The sequence below is a fragment of the Corvus moneduloides genome, chromosome 4 (genome assembly GCF_009650955.1).
Source record: "Corvus moneduloides isolate bCorMon1 chromosome 4, bCorMon1.pri, whole genome shotgun sequence".
NCBI classification, from domain to species: domain Eukaryota; kingdom Metazoa; phylum Chordata; class Aves; order Passeriformes; family Corvidae; genus Corvus; species Corvus moneduloides.
Window position 1 is genome coordinate 347,050 of NC_045479.1, and position 17,514 is coordinate 364,563.

The following is a 17,514-nucleotide window of genomic DNA, read 5'->3' on the forward strand; positions in this document are numbered from 1 at the left end:
GCAAAAGTCCTCATCTGGTTCATCTCTTCCTGTCCAAACTTCTCATGAAATTACAGCTGCGTCAGCATCTGCCTATCTCAGTGCAGGTGCTTTTGCTTACGAGTTGAACACTCCACCCCCCATATCTTCATGAAATTACAACAGGATACTCTGATATATCATAGCTTCACAACAGACTTTCAGCTTTAAGCATCTCCTGTTTCTCTTCCCTCAGGTTTTCAGCTCTTCACAGCACTAAAAGGGTTAATCTCACCTCAGCCTTGCAGCTTTGCAGCTGGAATGTTGAATTTTTCTTATCGAAGTGGAGAGGGGGGAGAGCCGAGCCGCTCCGGCTGCCCACGGCAAGGCAGTGGGGGGGGTTCCACGGCTGGAACAGGTCCATCGACTCCAGGATGGCCGTGGCCCGGCCCGGCCTGGCCCAAGCAGGGCCTGGCTGGGCCCACTGGCCCCCGCACGGGGCCCGCAGCCACCTGTCCCAGCGCCGGAAACGAGAGAGAGCTTGGAGGGGGAGTTTGCCTATTCTTAAATGTGGATCACAGAGGTGGTCACAACTTTAAGTGGCTTAGAGAATTGTCCATATTCAAACTGGCCAGCTGATAGGTTCTATCAGTTCCCAGAGGAAACTGTAAGCACCCCTTAGCAAGGACATCCCTTCCGGGACTATGCTTGCTAACCTATGACACGCACATCCCTGAGTTCAGACGACAGCGCTATGTCCATGTAACAATTGACACCTTTTCACACTTCTTGTGGGCTACCGCTCAGACAGGAGAGAAGGCATTGCATGTGGAGCGGCATCTGCTCTCTTGCTTCACAGTAATGGGGGTACCCAAAAACATCAAAACAGACAATGGGCCAGCATACACCAGCGGTCGCCTAGCCAGATTTATGCAGCAGTGGGGGATAGAACATCACGGGGATTCCACACTCCTCCACCGGTCAGGCAGTGGTAGAGAGAGCCCATCGTACACTAAAAGAATATCTGGACCGACAGAAAGGGGGAGAGATGGAACCAAGTAAGCGGCTAAGCAAAGTACTGTTTACATTGAACTTCCTCTCTCTGGCCTGGGCTAGGGAGGAGCCTCCAGTGGCAATCCATTATCAGACAGTTTGTAGGGGAATCGAGCAGGCTCTTCCAGGAATAAGTGTTTTGTACCGTAACCCTCCAACGGGGCTGTGGGAAGGTCCCAGCCCAGTGCTATTTAATGGCCGAGGTGGGTGCCCAGCAGGTGGTGCCATGCTACAGGACCCCGAAGTGAGAAGGCACAGTCAGCATCGGCTCCTGAGGAAAGCGATGCCACTACTACAACAGCTGGAACTCTGGGATCCCCGTCCCGAGAAGCCTTGGGAGAGGCTGCAGACGTGGCTGAGTGAGGGGGATGAGAACTTGCCAGGTCCACCACTCTCCGTAGCGGGGGAAATAGCGAAACCCTGGGGTGAATGTAACAGCCGCCCTGGGTGGTTGCTAGTGACTTGTGGTGGTTGTCGGGGAACCCTCAGCGAAGGCAGAACCAAGAAGGGGAGTTGCGTAAATTCTTGCGTATAGCACCAGACACAGAGGTAGAGCGGGGAATTGTTTTGACTGTCTTGAGACGAGGGCATTGGTGGACATCTTCGATCGGCTGTCCGCCCATTTAGATCAAGTGAAGGCAGTACAGAGTGTGGCAGTGTTAGGGCGAGAGTACACAGGTTCGTGTCCCGCGGCAGCATGTGGTGGTCCCTGAGTGCTGGAAAGCGACAAAGCAGCGCTAGACCCACAAATATTCTGAGAGGTTTGCTTCTCGTAAGCATCCTAACCGGGTCCCGCGCAATGTTGACAGCCATCCAAAAGAGACAAAACATGTGGGTCACCCTAGCTGAATTAACAGGGCAAGATTCCATGTGTCTGAGCCTGGCCACGCCAGGGGACCCTTTTCGCACCTGTTTAATTGGGGTCCCATATTTTAACCCGCAAGACTTCCGAGGGATGCTAGACAATAGCTCCCTGATAGGGAACGCCACAAACAATGGCAAGTGTTCAGGGCTGATCGGACTCAAGCCTGCGCAGCAGCATGCCTGCTGGCAAGGTGCATTCTTGAAAAGCATCAATGTCACCATGGGGACACCAGAAGAGTTAGATCTACTAGGTTCCACAAACCAAACTGGGGATGGTTACATGACATTCGAGCCTCCCACTACCAGTCAATTTAATGTGAATAAGCACCTTTGGGCCACTGTTGACCCTCTTGCAGACTGGTTTCTGAGAAACTACAAGTCCGAAGCAATTTACCACCGAATCAACCTCACAGGTCAAGCCCCGAAACGCCTCCTCAGTGGTACGTTCTTAATATGTGGGGTCCGCCCACATGGGGGACCGTGCTACTTAGGAAAATTCACTCTGTTCCATCCAAGCCTGCATCAACTCTTAAATATCACCCACCGCACTAAAACTAGGGTGTGGCGTTCAATCCGAGCTCAACTGTAAAAGGAATGAAGAGCCTGTCTTTTGGAGTTGTGGCATAATTTGGCTAGCATCTGTTTTTACCTGGTGCTTCAGCAGCTAGGGCTCACGCAATATTACATAACCTTGCTTGCTGGGTGAGGGATGAGCTAAACATAACTTCGCAGATGCTTGACGAACTAAGCATAGATGTTACTAGTATTAGGCATACAGTATTACAAAATTGAGCAGCCATTGATTTTCTACTATTAGCCCATGGCCATGGCTGTGAAGATTTCCAGGGCATGTGCTGCATGAATCTCTCTGACCACTCTGTCTCAATTCACAAGCACCTCTCTGACCTCCAGAGGGGCCTGCACAACCTTCAGGAGACAGACAAACCCTATTGGAGATTGGCTTAAGGGTCTGGGTATCACCGGAAGGCTGCGTACCTTGGTAGTAGAAGGCTGCCAATTGCTATTTGTAGTTATAATAGGCTTAATAATACTTGGGTGTATTTTTTCTTGCCTTAAAGGGGGGCTGCAAAAGATCATTGACCAGGCCTGGGTCGCCCAAAAAGAAAATGGGGGATGTGTAGAGGGATTCCTTGTGGAACAGGGGCATATGATACCCCAGGACAGTCTGGCCAACCCAGGGTTACTGTGGAAAAACCCCCGAATTGGCCTCAGGCTTCAGGCAGGCCTGGAAGACACCTGGCAGCAGGCAGCCTTGAAAGTCCTTGGAAAAGTTATACACTGGCCAGTTCCCCCACTGCTTAGAGGCTGTCTTGTGGGAATAGGGCGTGAATCTTTGCAAAATAGATGTAAGTTAGTGTAAGTAAACAATAAAGCAGAGAACGATGCTCAAATCGTATCAGTGTTTGTGTCATTACTCTGGCTGGCTCCCCTGCACTTGGAAACCCACCCCCCTCCCCGCAAAACCTGAGAAGAAAGCCAGCTTGTGCACGGAAGAGAGCCTGGGGAAGACCCTGAGAGTCTTTCCTGCCACTGGAAACTTTCGGATCCTGCAGATGCCACAGCAGCACAGTTGTTCATTGCAAAAAAAAAATTTGTTACTCAGATCAGTCATCAAAACTTCCATCCACCCTTATATGAACACCTAAAGGGAACTGAGAACTCTCCAAAAACCTCAAAGTCATTAATGTCTCACTCTTTGCAACTGTTTGTAATTCCCTGCATCTGTCCTGCTCCTCTTTTCATGTATCTGCCCCCCAGCAAGGCTTTAGGTGCAGGGCTGCCTTCCAGTCTGACAAAGTGAACCACACCCTCAGGATTCATTTCCAAGGAAATTTTGATTCCAGCTGAACACCAAGAAAAACATTTGGTTCCACTTGGGGAAGAGGGGAACAATCAACCCCACACCATTCACTAGGGAAGATGCGCTCTCACTTTGCACCTTTGCAGACTCAAATGTTAACATGAAAAAAAAAAGCAAACTGAGGACTTTCCAACCAGCTCTTAAAACAAGCTTTTAGTTGAGAAAATGGTTATTCCAGAAGATTCATTCCTAAAGCACCACTCATTGGACTGCAACACGAAGCCAACAATTCCCTTCAAGTTTATTCCTGCCCACCTCCAAGCTTAGCAAGAACTACACAGCTCCTAAAATAGAGGTGGTTAGAGCAAGGTGTGGAAAGAACCACCAAGGAGCACCAGCATCATCTGCGGAGGCTCTTCCTTGTTCTCCAGATGCAACATACTTATGCTTTTCTTTATACAGGAAAGAAAAAAAAAGACAATCAATGAAACTCAAGTGTACACCTCTCTACAGGTTACATTTATTCAGCTGGGCCAATTAAGAAAAGTTAAATCCCAATTAGTAACAGTAAAAAACTGTCTGTCACTTCTGGAATAATAACTGGAGAAGAATTAAAATTTTTAGATAAGAAAGCTGCTCTATGTCTAAAGAAACACACTAGAGGAAGCTGTGACATTTAAACAGCTAGAAATGAAAAGATGGCATTAATGCTTCCATAGAAGCAACTTTTTTTTCCCTTTTCCCCAAAAGGAAAAATAATCTAAACCAGCTACTTAACTGTGCTACTTCAGATATTTCATGCTGAATACTTACACTGGAAACAACTTTTTTGTGCCAGATCCAAGACCTTTTGAAGTTATTTACATTCTGCCATTAGCTTCAATGGGGAACAAGATCTGCCTTGCAAACTAATCAAAATAGCTGCAACTGACAGGCAAATTAATTCATGGCAGCTTTGGTTGCAACAGCTACAGAATTTAGCAAGATGATTGACTGTGTTAGTGATGTAAGGGCCAAATTCAAACACTTCAAATATAAAGGATAATTAACTTCCAAAATACTAGAATTGCAGGATCATAGAATGGTTTGGGTTGGAACGGACTTTAAAAGTTCATCTGGTGGAAGGAGAGGGGAGGTGTTGAGGAGGGGGTTCAGGGGTTGTTGGGTGCATGTTGGGAGTGGACACCTTCCACTAGACCAGATTGCTCCGAGACCCGTCCAACCTGGCCTTGAACTCTTCCAGGGATGAGGCAGCCACAACTTCCCTGGGCAACCTGTGTCAGGCCTCATTACCCTCACAGAGAGGAATTTCTTCCTGATATCCTAAGTAAACTACTCTTGATGCGCACTAGCCTGTTGGTGTGGGGGGCCACCGCGTCCTTCCTGGAGAGCGTCCTGGTTGGGGCTGCTTCCACTAGTATCCCAGATACTCAGCTTCAGCACGACAACGCCAGGCTCTGCTCACAGAGGCCTCGTGCCAGCATGAACCCAGATGGGTAACAAGCCGCATCACCAGAGATAAAGAGGCGGGAGGGGCCTTTTGTGTAGATTCCAATGAGGTTTATTCCAAAACACACCCAGGAGGGTCCAGTAACAAAATGTCCCTGATAGAGGCGGGTTCAGGGATTTTATACTTGGGGGTTTGGGGGCAGGCAGAGCACCAGAAACCAACTGGGTGAGGGCTAGGGGGAGGAGAGAACCTGGAGTGACAGGGGAGCAACAAACCAGGGAAGGAGGGAGGTGGGAATAGGGACAGGGAACCAATGGGGTGCAGAAAAACTTCCAAAACATTATACATAATAACTAGGGGACATGCATATTCAACGGGATCTACACAGAACTAGGCGGAAGGTCAACTGACCACCCATAAAGCAATAATCTACATACCACAGTAAGGGACTATGGGAACTCTCCATCACCTTGGGGGAGATTCTACACTTCAGTGCCAGTCCACCATGAGTCTAATGTTGCCCTGGCCCTTCTTGGCTCCCTGGTTACCTCAGCGTCTGCTGCTACCGCCACCACAACTCTCTGTGAGTTTGAAGCCATTTCCACTTGTCCTGTCTCTCCACCCCCTTGTAAATAGTCTCCATCTTTCTTGTAGGCTCTCTTCAGGCACTGGAAGGCCACCATGAGGTCACCCCAAAGCCTTCTCTTCTCCATGCTCAACAATCCCAATTCTCTCAGCCCTTCCTCACAGCAGAGGTGTTCCAGCCCTCTGATTATCTTGGTCCTCCTCTGGATTCACTCCAGCAGCTCCATGTCCTTCCTGTTCTGGGACCCCAGGGCTGGATGCAGGATTGCAGGTGAGGTCTCAGCAGAGCAGGGCAGAGGGGCAGAATCCCCCCCTCCCCTGCTGCCCACAGGGCTTTGGATGCAGCCCAGGATACAAATTTCAGCCCAGGATACAGATGAGGTTGTAACATTCTATACAAAAAATACTCCTCTGAGAGAATGGGGGTGGGATATCTTTAGTATATCCAGCTTACACATTTACCTAATACACATATAGTAAGACAGTGAATTTTAGAAAGAGATTTATTGTGGAAGAATGATTTTCATGCTCATTTACAATGAAATAATCAGTTTTAACAAATAATCGTGCCATTGCCTAATTTCAACACTAAACATAATATTTACATTCAAGTTTACATCTTTGTTCAAGTTCCATGTACAATATTGTCAGAATTAAGTAAGAATGCATCTTCAAATCAAAGTTCGCTTTTTTTTTTTTTTTTTACACAATAATCACCACCTTTCAGACATTTACTGGAAATGACAAATTTCCTGTCTTTGCAGTAGACAACGACAGGAATTATTTCCCAGCTACAGCACTGGAAAAGAACAAAAACCACAAAAAACTCCAAACAAAACCCCGAACACAAAAGCAACCCGCAGGAACCACTGTCACATGCATACATCAATCTCCAGTTAGCCAGGCATTTAAACAGGAAGGAGGGTGCAGAATAACCTCTGCACAACTGATTTTTGGGGACTGTTTATGCCATCATTGAAACAGATCCTGCCTTAAGAAAATGAACCTCAGGACAATTCTTTCACAAAGTCCTAAATAACAAGAAGACCTGCTTTGTCAATACTGAAGTGAACATCTTGTAATAGCACCAGACACACCCTGGAACTTTTTGTTATATTCTATTGGTTTGTTGTTTTCTTTTTCCACCACAGGAATGCCCAGGTTCACAGCATTGTGGCCTGGCAGCTTTTAAAAGACAACTAAAAAAACAAATAACACTCCCCACCCCCCAAATACAAAAACAACAACAAAACAAGAAAAAATACTTCTAATGTGTAGAAATTCAAACTGTAACTTTTTAGTACTGCTTTTTCCTCTTCACACTCTAGGATGTAAGGGAATTTCTGAGTCCAGGCCCATGTTTTCTTGTCCTGCACACAATCTCTCCCTTCTTCATCAAAGGTTTCCAACATAGACTTCTCAACCCTCCCACCCTGACCTGAGAATCAGCTCTGACAACACTCAAACTCAGAAATGGTTCTGAATAACAACTTAACATGGTCCCACTGAACAGCTCAAAAATGCAACACCATTTTTCCTTCCTTCCACAGTTCCATGTGATGCCTGCTATTCTAATCCATGTTCTCCTACCAGTGCTTCACTTGCTGCCTGGTTTCACAGAGGCCAGAAAGAGTAACAGAAGAACCAGAGCACACCTGCCAGTTCACCACTCTGACTTACGTAAGTTATATGATAACAACAACAACAAAAAAGTGATTGTCTTGGATTTTGGCTATTAATGTCATGGAGAGATACTGACTTTGAAGATGCAAACCTAAACATTCCCACATTTTAAATAATCTTTATATTTAGCAGAGACTACTTCACTTGTTCTGCCTTCATGTTGTGACATCTCCTGCAGAACTTGTGGGCTGAGGAGCAGTTGTAGAAGGCTGCACTGGCAGCATTTCTAGCTCGGATTCACGGACAAAGATGACGGCATCGCCACTGACATTTATCAAACACTGAGCCTGGAAAAGAAGCCAATACCCAGTTACCAAACAATAAACAATAACGTATTTTATGTTAACTTATATCTGCTAGATATAACTACACAGAAAAATCAACAGAGATTGGCAGAAGGACAAATTATTTGAATTTATCGGCGAGGCAACATGTGCCACATTTTCTTTTCTATCTGCTCACTTGTGTGCTACCAAACATGCAGATGGATTGTTGTAAGACCACCACAGATGAAATATCTGGATATCTGTACTTGCTTTCATTACTGTTTTTAACAGATTTAATTTACTGAACATTCTGTTACTGTGTTTACAAATTAAGGTTTGTCCCTTTATGTACAAAATGGAGCATTTTACGTCAGCAGCTCCAGGTGTTTTTATGTGGAGTTAGGATGGAAATCCTACAGTGCAACATCAGAAATATCAAGTTCTGCACTACTGTGCAACTATTTCCTGCAATTTACTTCACTCTAGCAAGCTCAGTTCTTTTACCCATCTGGGTATTTATGAAGCATCCTCATAATTTTGTGTTATACAAGAAGACTCTTGGATTCTTAAAACATTATCGTGAGATATCAAGAAATGTTGTGCAGATATGGCTCTACAGCACTGCAAGTTTTTAAAGACATAAAATGCGTATTTGTATCATACAAACCACAACAGCACTTGTTATTTCACATCCTAATGTACCTGATTTTTGTTTGGGTTCTCCATGAAAACACACTGCTTCATTATGTATGACACAACTGCATTCCCTCCCAGAGCTGCAACATGAGCTCTCACCATGGCAAACACTTCAGCAATAAAAGCATGGAGGAAACCACTGACGCCACCCTCCTAGAATGGAAAAAATACACATTACATGTTATATTAAGTCTAGCTACAAGATGCTGAGTGCTTCTCTTCCATATTTATCAGCTGAAAAATTTAGTGAATCCTAAATGGTGTGGAGAACTTAACAGCCATTCACTGTTTAACAGGTCACAAATCAGATGGAGAGAGACCATTTACAGGGGCCTGGAGTGACAGGACAAGGGGAATGGCTTCAAACTGACAGGTATAGATTGGATATTGGGAAGAAATTCTTCTCTATGAGGGTGGTGAGGCCCGGGCACAGGTTGCCCACCCAGAGAAGCTGTGGCTTCCCCTGGATCCCTGGAAGTTTCCAAGGCCAGGGACAGGGCTTGGAGCACCCTGGTCTACTGGAAGGTGTCCCTGCCCATGGCAGGGGGGTGGAACAAGAGAGTCTTTAAGGTCCCTTCCAATCCAAACCATTCTATGGTTCTATGAAATTCCTGGAAATTCCCAGTAAGGAGTGACCATTATCTTTGATCACTGCAACTTCATGTATATTAATGACTGTCATTAGTTCTCAACACTCACTAAAGAAATGATCCCTCAAAAAGTAAGCAAGGGACAGAGCAGAGACTTGAACTATTCAAACTATTTATTTTATTTTCCCCCTTGAAGCCCAAAGGAACTTCTAGCCATCTCATTTCATTATTTTTTTGACTTGATGGTGCTTGTGGGGCATTTTTACTTCTTTGGTGTGAAACTGAAGAATTTAAATTAATGTGAAAGGAGAAGGAAAACAACCAAATATGGATTTTCCTAAAAATCCTTATGAAAGAATGTGAGCAAGTACATTGTGGGGAAAAACCTATTGCACACGAACCAGGCAATCAACCAAAGAAATAAAAATCCCCAGAAAATGCTGAGAAAAGAAACTGATCAGAACAGAACTCACAGTTGGTTCAAAATACATATAAAATTTAAAAATTCAAGTGAAAGGCAAGACCAGTAGTCTTCTCACATGTTTCTGTGTGTGTGTGTGCCACTAGAAGAAACAGAAGAGGCAGGTAGAAGAAGAGATTGAACTGAGCTGAATTTCTAAGGGCTGTGTTCATTCCTAGAAGTATAATGTACCCTGAACAGACTCATAAAGGCATTAAAAAAACATATCTTGGATGAAAATTTACAAACAAAAAGGACAGGTATAATTTGTCAAACCCAGCATAAAGCAGGAATGAAGTCAACTGCAGCAAGAAATCAAAATTCAATACAAATTCATAATTCTCATGGAATTTTGATTTTGTCCAAGTCTTTTAAAGGTACAACAACTGATGGGGAAAAAATATGCATTATAAACCTAATACAACATTGGATGACAACAGGTAACAAAATCCACCTGTAAACAGCAAAGCCTAACAACAGTGGATTAATCTGACTTGAAATTATCATTAATTTTTGATTCAAGTATATATTTCAGCACTACCACAAGCAAAACATAAAGCAATACAAACACAAATGCTGATAATTACTTTCTTGTAGGACCTGAACCACATTGCTGGAGTTGGATATAATGACTGCTCCGTTCTGACTCCATTATAACTCAAGGCAATCCTGCAGTAAGAGTAGTTTGTGACTCAGCCTATGTAGCTGAAATAATTTAAATTAGCTCCCCGGGTGCTGGAAAGAGCGCAGTAACAGCATCCCAGGGACTCTGCAACATTCCAGCTTCATGAAGGAAAGCTGAATCAAACACTTGAATGACCTATCCTTGTTGGGATCTGTTATGACAGATACAAAAGCGTATCAGCTATTGAATTTGTACATACAGAATCTGCACTTAGTACAGAAATGTCCTGTAACCATTTCCCTGCTCTGACATCCTTTTGAAGACACGGTCCTTTTCACACATGGATTTCTCAAGTTAAAAGGGAAAGTTAAAAGTAACTTGCAAGATGCAAACAAAATGTTTGTCTGATCCAAGTTTCTCTAGAGAGCTCACAGCCCATTTTCAGGAAGCCTGATCATTTTTATTAACATCTGCTCTGTCATTTTAGCAATGTGTAATTAGGAAAAAACAGCACTCTTCAGCACTGACAAACCAGGCAAGAGGTACACTCTATTTGTGTGGCCAAAAGCAAAGATGCAGCTCCTTCCCGAAAGGACAGGAAAATTATAAGGAACATGGCTTGCATTTTGGCATGCTCAGAGGATTATTTGTTTTCCAGATGCAGACTGGACATCATGGTTTGAACATCACCTCTAAGCTGGTTGTGTGGTCATGGACTCCACAGTGTAATTTTTGATGCTCGTCACACACAGTTTTGTTACAGAGAATGCACAGAATGTAATGTTTAAAATTAGCATAACATTATCTATGATATGGGCAACGTTATATTAACCAAAGAATTTTAAAATCCAAATACACTGTGAAAATTCATCACTGAGCTTGCTAAATGAGAGAAGAACGGATGATTTATTTTTTTCTTTAGCATTTAATTTGGGTTCAAATGATCCCAACTTCTACCATTGTTGGTCAAAGACCCATTTTTTCCATATAGTTCTGTTTAAGAACTCACTGGTTTCGTGTTCTATCCAATTCAACAGCAATGGCAATTGTTAAGTAACCCCTTCCTAACAGTGCCAAACACAAAACAGCTTTGTGTGCTCCACGACAAGAGCAATACAATGGAACTTGCTCCGCACTCAGCACCTTCCCACAAGTGACACAAATTCTTCCCTGGCTGTGCCACACCTCAACTAAAATCTCTGATTCTTACAATTAACAAAAAATTATTCCCTGACATAAAATAAATCCTTGCCACACAGCTCACCTCACGCAAAGAAGTGGTTTCTCGTATAAAAAACATATTGATTATCCCAAGATATTTGGTTATTTTTGCCCCAGGGAGAAAGGAAAGAGGTGTCATCTTAACAACTGAGACAGTGGAATTGGTGCATGATGGGACAGAACGGTGCCGTAAGTATCCCTCAGCCAATGGACTTGCTTTTTCAAGGGAAGTAGCTGAAAAATGGGAAAAAAACAGGAGAAAATAACTATCAAGATCCATCATTGTTCCTCAAAACACAAAAACTCTTCTTACTGGTTTTCCAAATAGCTTGGTGACAACATTCAGCTGCCTGTGATGCTCAGCCATATATGTGAGAAAGGAAATCATCATGCAAAGCATGCAAAAGGAGACAAGAAGCTGAAATGGCATTTATTTGGAAGAGTGGCATTCCTGCAAAAGGAAAACATTGAGGCGAGCAGCTGCACATACAACAATCAGTTATAATGTGAAGGTAAAGAAAAAAGTGCCAACATTTTGAAACTTATTCTGCTGGAGGAACAAATTATAGGAAGTGTGAAAGTTGTTGTGTTTCTCCAGTGCAGCATTTTCCATTAAAACAGGTATTAATCTCTGCTAATTTAAGCAAGATAGTCAGACCTGTGGCCAAAGAACTACTAAAAACCAACTCACCACTTGCTAATTTAGTGACCATTGACTTGACTGTCCCCTTGGTGATTGCTTCCTGTTTCTCACCCCCAATTTTCCAAGATCATACATACACCTACATCCATGCAGTGGATGTTATACAATTAGTAGGCGTACACATGTATGGAGAACTAATTACAGCAAGACTTTATTTTGCTTTTTATGCTACTGGTTGATCAACCCTGTGTGAGCTTACAGAACAATGTCGGCAGTTTTCACACTCAGTAATTCATTCTACATGTGACCTGCAATGCTACTGCTGGGCAGGGCACTCCACTAAGTCACCACTGGGAAATCAGAGATATGTCTCAGATTATCAGAATGTGGTAGAAACAGCCGCCTACTTGTCTTAATTGATCCGCGCCTTATGGTCTGAGCTTTCAGTTTAATGAGCTCTATCCAGCTGTTGCATCTGTCTGCAAAGGAACTGTAATCAACTGACGTTGCTGGAAACACAGACAGAAAAACAAAAGAAAAAAAAACAGAAAAAAAATATATGGATGATGTCTCTTGCTCATCTCAATGCTCCTTTTTGAGGAAGCAATGATTAGTGTCTGAGAGAGAACAACCATCCTTTTGCAGGTCTGTTTAAAAGGAAAAGTGACAGGATAGGTTTGGATTTGTCCAAACCAAAGTACCAATTTCTGGTGATGTCCCAGCTCTGAACCAACTGTCTGAGTGGGACTTCAGCACTGAAAAAACATGCAAATACAGTCATTAAGGACTTATGCTAGATTAGTTTTTTTAATCTCAATTTAGGTTTTAAGTTATGGCTTTTTAAACTTTATTTAAGCCTTTTTAAATTTTCATTTTCATTGCTTTTTTTTTCCTTACAAAGAGCTGCTGATCAAGATTTAAACTTCCCAACTGTCTTTATCAATAACTAACCTACAGACTGAAAAAAAAAAGCTTTGGTGATGAGGATAAGAGTCACAAGCTGAAACAACACCTCTGTTTTAAACACAAATTAATTTTCTTTACACAACAGTCTTCCTTGCCCCAACATCCTCCCTCCAACACTCCTCCCATTATCATTACAATAAGAAGTAAGAGTTGTTTCTGCTATGACTTTTGGTATTAGTTGTAGGGGTGTTTGCATATCTTTAAAAAAAAGGGGGGGGGGTTGCAAACACTGTTTCTTCATTACCCTGAAGAAACGGGAGGAACACATGCTAACTTCAAATTAACACAGGCAAAACAGCTCTCTTTCTGGGGTCTAATTTTCTGTCAGATAAAGCTATAGCAATGTATCTGACAGAGAGGCTGTTATTATTAACAAATCTAACTTTTATTATTAAAAATCATATCGAAATATTAGGATATAATTAAGCCACACCGGAGCATGCATTCTCAGTTAAGTAGTAAACACTTCCTGGATTAAGACACATCCAAAAAGGGTATACCAACATCCCAAGAATGCTCATTCTGTTCTGGCAGATGGTTAAATTAAGGAAACTCACCTCTCTGAGCAGCAGGAATACCTGTGTGGGAACTTGCACCCTCCAGGACTTCTAATAAAACAAAATTTATTCCGTTGAGATAATCTATTAAGCAGAGTCAGATAGTACAGGACAACATCTTCCAAGAAAGATGGGAGTGACTATTTACAAGGGCCTGGAGTGACAGTAAAGGAGGAATGGCTTCAAACTGACAGAGGGAAGGTTTAGATTGGATATTAGGAAGGAATTCTTCCCTGTGAGTATGGTGAGGCCCTGACACAGGTTGCCCAGGGAAGTTGTGGCTGCCCCATCCCTGGAAGTGTTCAAGGCCAGGTTGGATGGGGCTCAGAGCGACCTGGGATAGTGGAAGGTGTCCCTGCCCAGGGCAAGGGGTTGGAATGAGATGATCTTTAAGGTCCCTTCCAACTCAAACTACTCCACGATTCTACAACCCTTATAAAAGATTTTAGAGTCAAGTATGAAAAAAACCCACCCTCTATATAGTGTACTGTGTACTTTGATAACAGAGTTAGTATAAATAATTCACTTTACTAGATCTACCTTGCAATTTTAATATTTTATTTTTTAAATAACTGTGTAAGATTGTAAACAAATATTTAAAAATATTTTTAAAACAACAATCCTACAGAAAAGTAAAAATATATTAACCTGCTAAGTAAATGTAACTACAATGAAGTTATGAGGAAATGACAGATGGAATAATTTTCTGGCTGAAAGACTCTGTCTACAGCACAATATGGAATGTGGACAACATCAGGAAAAAGGATACATGGGAACAGGCTGCCCTCCACTGGTCAGTGCCCAGCACACAGGGAGAACAGTCCAGTAATGGGGTAGAGAGACACCAGCAGAAATTTCTGGGTATCTTCTTTTTTTTAAAATAAAAAATGTAGCCAATTAAAAGTTAAGCATTAAAAAAACTAAAAAACAGTAAGGATCTTTTTGCTGAAATTAATCTGGCCACTGAAAATACAAGTGAGTGTGGTAGGCACCCTTCTTTACACAACTGATGTTAACAGGCAAAAAAGGGAGCTCAAACATTTACAGTAATTCCCAGATATTTAATTTCCTCTCAGTAACCATTTTGGTAGATAATCCAACAAGGGAGAAGGAATTAAAGACAGCTGATTGCAATGAACTGAATTTTTAATGTAATCATAGAAGAACTGTGACAACCATTCTTGAAATGCAGCTCTATCTCAGGTAAAATAAAGCAGCTGTTTAAAAGCTACAATATGCTGCACTGTACAGATTATTTACTATACAAGTTTAGGCTCCTTTCACTTAAAGGAAATTTGCATGCAACCAGTAATTGGTAGATAAAGTATTTCCCAGCATGAAAACAATGAGATTAATTATGTGAGGCTGAGAAATCATGGAGGTATTTTATATGGGCCATTTACAGTATGAGACAAGCCTAATTATTAGGTAATTTGTAATTATGTCAAATGACACCCAACACCCAGTGGTTTGGAGCATCTTCAATATTCTAAATGCAAAGACAGAACTACAGGACAGGAATTTCTACAGGAAATATAGACAGAATGATCAACCAAGCCATCATCTGTAACTCTCAAAAAATTTGATGTCATGAGTAAATATACCCCATTATGTTTAGGCAGCAAAGCACATTTAAAGCCTGTGAAAATACACATATTTTAAAGCCTCTGCAACCATGAAAGAGCAGAACTCAAAATCAGTAAAAAACAACAGTTTAACGTTCTTCCCCTTAACTGACCTTTAGCTGGAGAGAATGGTTGAGAAGAAAGGGGATCAGAGCAAAGCTCCAAGGGAAATTGTAGCTGTTCTTCATTGTCTGTAGATGCTTCAATAAAGAAAACATGGTCAATTGAGAATTAACCCGCAAAATAAGATCTGCCAGTAATTACAAGCAGAGTCAATTTAGTCAGGTCTGACTTGAACAGGTATTTTCAGCATGTGCATAAAGTGATACAGGTCTGCAGAAAGAGGTGTGTGACAACACATCCAGCTGCAACATTGAACAGAACTTGTGTTCCACTGAAAAGGATTTGGAGTTTTTAGGAAAAAATGAAGTCCATTCATGCATTTTAAATTTGATTCTGCAGTTGGATCTAAGTCAGCTGCCATAATAAAAATTAACACTTATTTCACATGAAAGAAAACACTTTACTGTTATTATTGAAGAAGTCAGCTACAACTGATGTTTTAGAAACATATGGCTCTGTTCTACTACCTAATTCCATTCTGAAGAATTGAGTATCCTCAGAGTTGTGTCTGAATTCCCACATCCAGACTGCACACATACATTTCTAGCATAAGCTGTTACTTCATTAGCAAGGTCACATATGCAGATCACAGTAGTCTCTTCCATTCCCTCCATGTGCTTCACTGAGCTCCAAAACCATTACTCACCTGCTTAAGGATTTTAGGGAGGTTGGTTTTTTTTTTTAAGTATTAAGAATAATTTATTTTCTGCCTTCTTGAAGTATGGACAAAATTTTTACTTATAAGAACAAGTATTCTCTGATGATTTACACCACATGTTCCAAAATACAACAGAAATGTCATTATCTGTTACACTAACCTTTTAGAGAAAAATAATTGAAGCAGTATCACAGATAGAATAAGAAAGTACTACAAATTTATCGATTATGGAAAATAAATAGCTAATACTTGATAAGTAAGTCATCCTGCTGGAGGTCAAGTACATTAACTCTGAAAAACCTCTATGTGTTGAAAGAATCTCCCTGCAAAAATATATATATTTGGACTTGATGATCCTTGTGGGTCCCTTTCAACTCAGAATATTCTGTGGTCTTTGATCTGTGTATGTAGCTGAAATTAAAATCCAGACTCATTCGGCATTGGGGATAAAAAAGAAAAGATGCCTCACAATATTTACCTCTTTGCTGTGATTTTTCTGTAGGTGCCTTATTGGCTTGTAGTGCTTGGTTTTTGTCGTATGTAATGGCAACAGCTGTGACTGCAATCTGCAAATCAGAAATATTTGGCATATTAGGTAAGTTGATCTCTTGTGCAATCTGAAAAATGATTTTGCAAACAAGCAGTTCTTTGGATAGACACATAATAAGGAAAAAAACCATCTAAGAATTCACCAGACATAGCAGTAAATCAAATCCCAGCCCAGTTTACCCTGAGCAGCAAATGTTAACTAGGGCCATGCCTATGTGCTGGAAGTTAAAAGCAGCAATTCACTTACCTGAACTAATTCATCCTCTGGTAGAGCAACTGTAAAGTTTACATGGCAAAGACAGCAGGGAATCATAGACCGGAGTTTAAAATACAAACTCTGTTGAAGACAGGATATTATTTTGTGTTACTCAGAAAAAAAGAAAGTGTGGTTTATTTCAGAGAAATTAAGGATCAAAACTCTTTTCATAGTAGAAGTCATCTAATGATATTAATTTTTTCTTGAAGAAGAATTACATGTGTGAAAAGTCAGGACAGGATGCAATCTGCTGTGGAGCCGTCTTTCTATTTCTAGAGTACACTGCCAGTCAAAGGACTCCTGCAGATTCCAAAAGCTTTGGAAATCCCTAATATACTGAAAAAGGCTGAACCTATCTTTATAGCAACTCACAAACTAATTACATACACTTTGCAGTCTATTTTCAAAATGATGAGGCACATGTTATTTCCAGTATAGCTGAATTTTACTTGGTTTCCATTCGAACACTTAAAGAAGTATTTGAAATAAGTTTCTTACCTTCAACAGATTCTCACAGAGATCATTGAAGTTCTTATTGAGTGTTTGATTTGTTGGGTTAATGTTGCTTAATCTGGACACTCTTACTGCTGTGAACATCTGAATTAGAAACAAACATGTTTATTTTTTTGCCAACATATGCCAATATATTTTATCCAGTGTCTTAAACGCAAATTCATAAAGAAGGAAAATAATGTAAAATATGTTAACATATATGTTAACTAAGTAACAAAATATATTAGCTAAGCAACACAGTCAATAATCTGTTTCCTTTAAGGGGCTTCAAACCTAGCCAAGCCTTTTAAAAAGCCAAAATCTTTAAGTTCATATTTACTGTAATTACTTTCATATTTCTGTATTAGGTTC

General features: G+C 41.5%; 1 protein-coding gene across 16 annotated transcripts in view; it reads right to left on the reverse strand.

Annotated features, from left to right (window-relative positions):
* Positions 1–6,438: 6,438 nt before the first annotated feature.
* Positions 6,439–17,514, reverse strand: part of C2CD5 (C2 calcium dependent domain containing 5) — a 58,771-nt gene continuing 47,695 nt past the window's right edge. For 7 of the 16 annotated variants that reach the window (XM_032105625.1, XM_032105620.1, XM_032105621.1 and 4 more), the window contains 9 exons: positions 17,149–17,247; positions 16,642–16,731; positions 16,324–16,411; positions 15,178–15,264; positions 13,440–13,490; positions 12,324–12,425; positions 11,317–11,507; positions 8,384–8,530; positions 6,439–7,702 (listed from right to left, as the gene is read on the reverse strand). In XM_032105625.1, coding sequence (XP_031961516.1) covers positions 7,571–7,702; positions 8,384–8,530; positions 11,317–11,507; positions 12,324–12,425; positions 13,440–13,490; positions 15,178–15,264; positions 16,324–16,411; positions 16,642–16,731; positions 17,149–17,247 — 987 coding nt within the window. In that variant the 3' untranslated portion in view covers positions 6,439–7,570. Of the gene's footprint in view, positions 7,703–8,383; positions 8,531–11,316; positions 11,508–11,964; positions 12,056–12,323; positions 12,426–12,617; positions 12,672–13,439; positions 13,491–15,177; positions 15,265–16,323; positions 16,412–16,641; positions 16,732–17,148; positions 17,248–17,514 lie in introns of those variants that run through there. The other 9 variants (XM_032105616.1, XM_032105623.1, XM_032105627.1 and 6 more) reach the window with 6 other exon arrangements.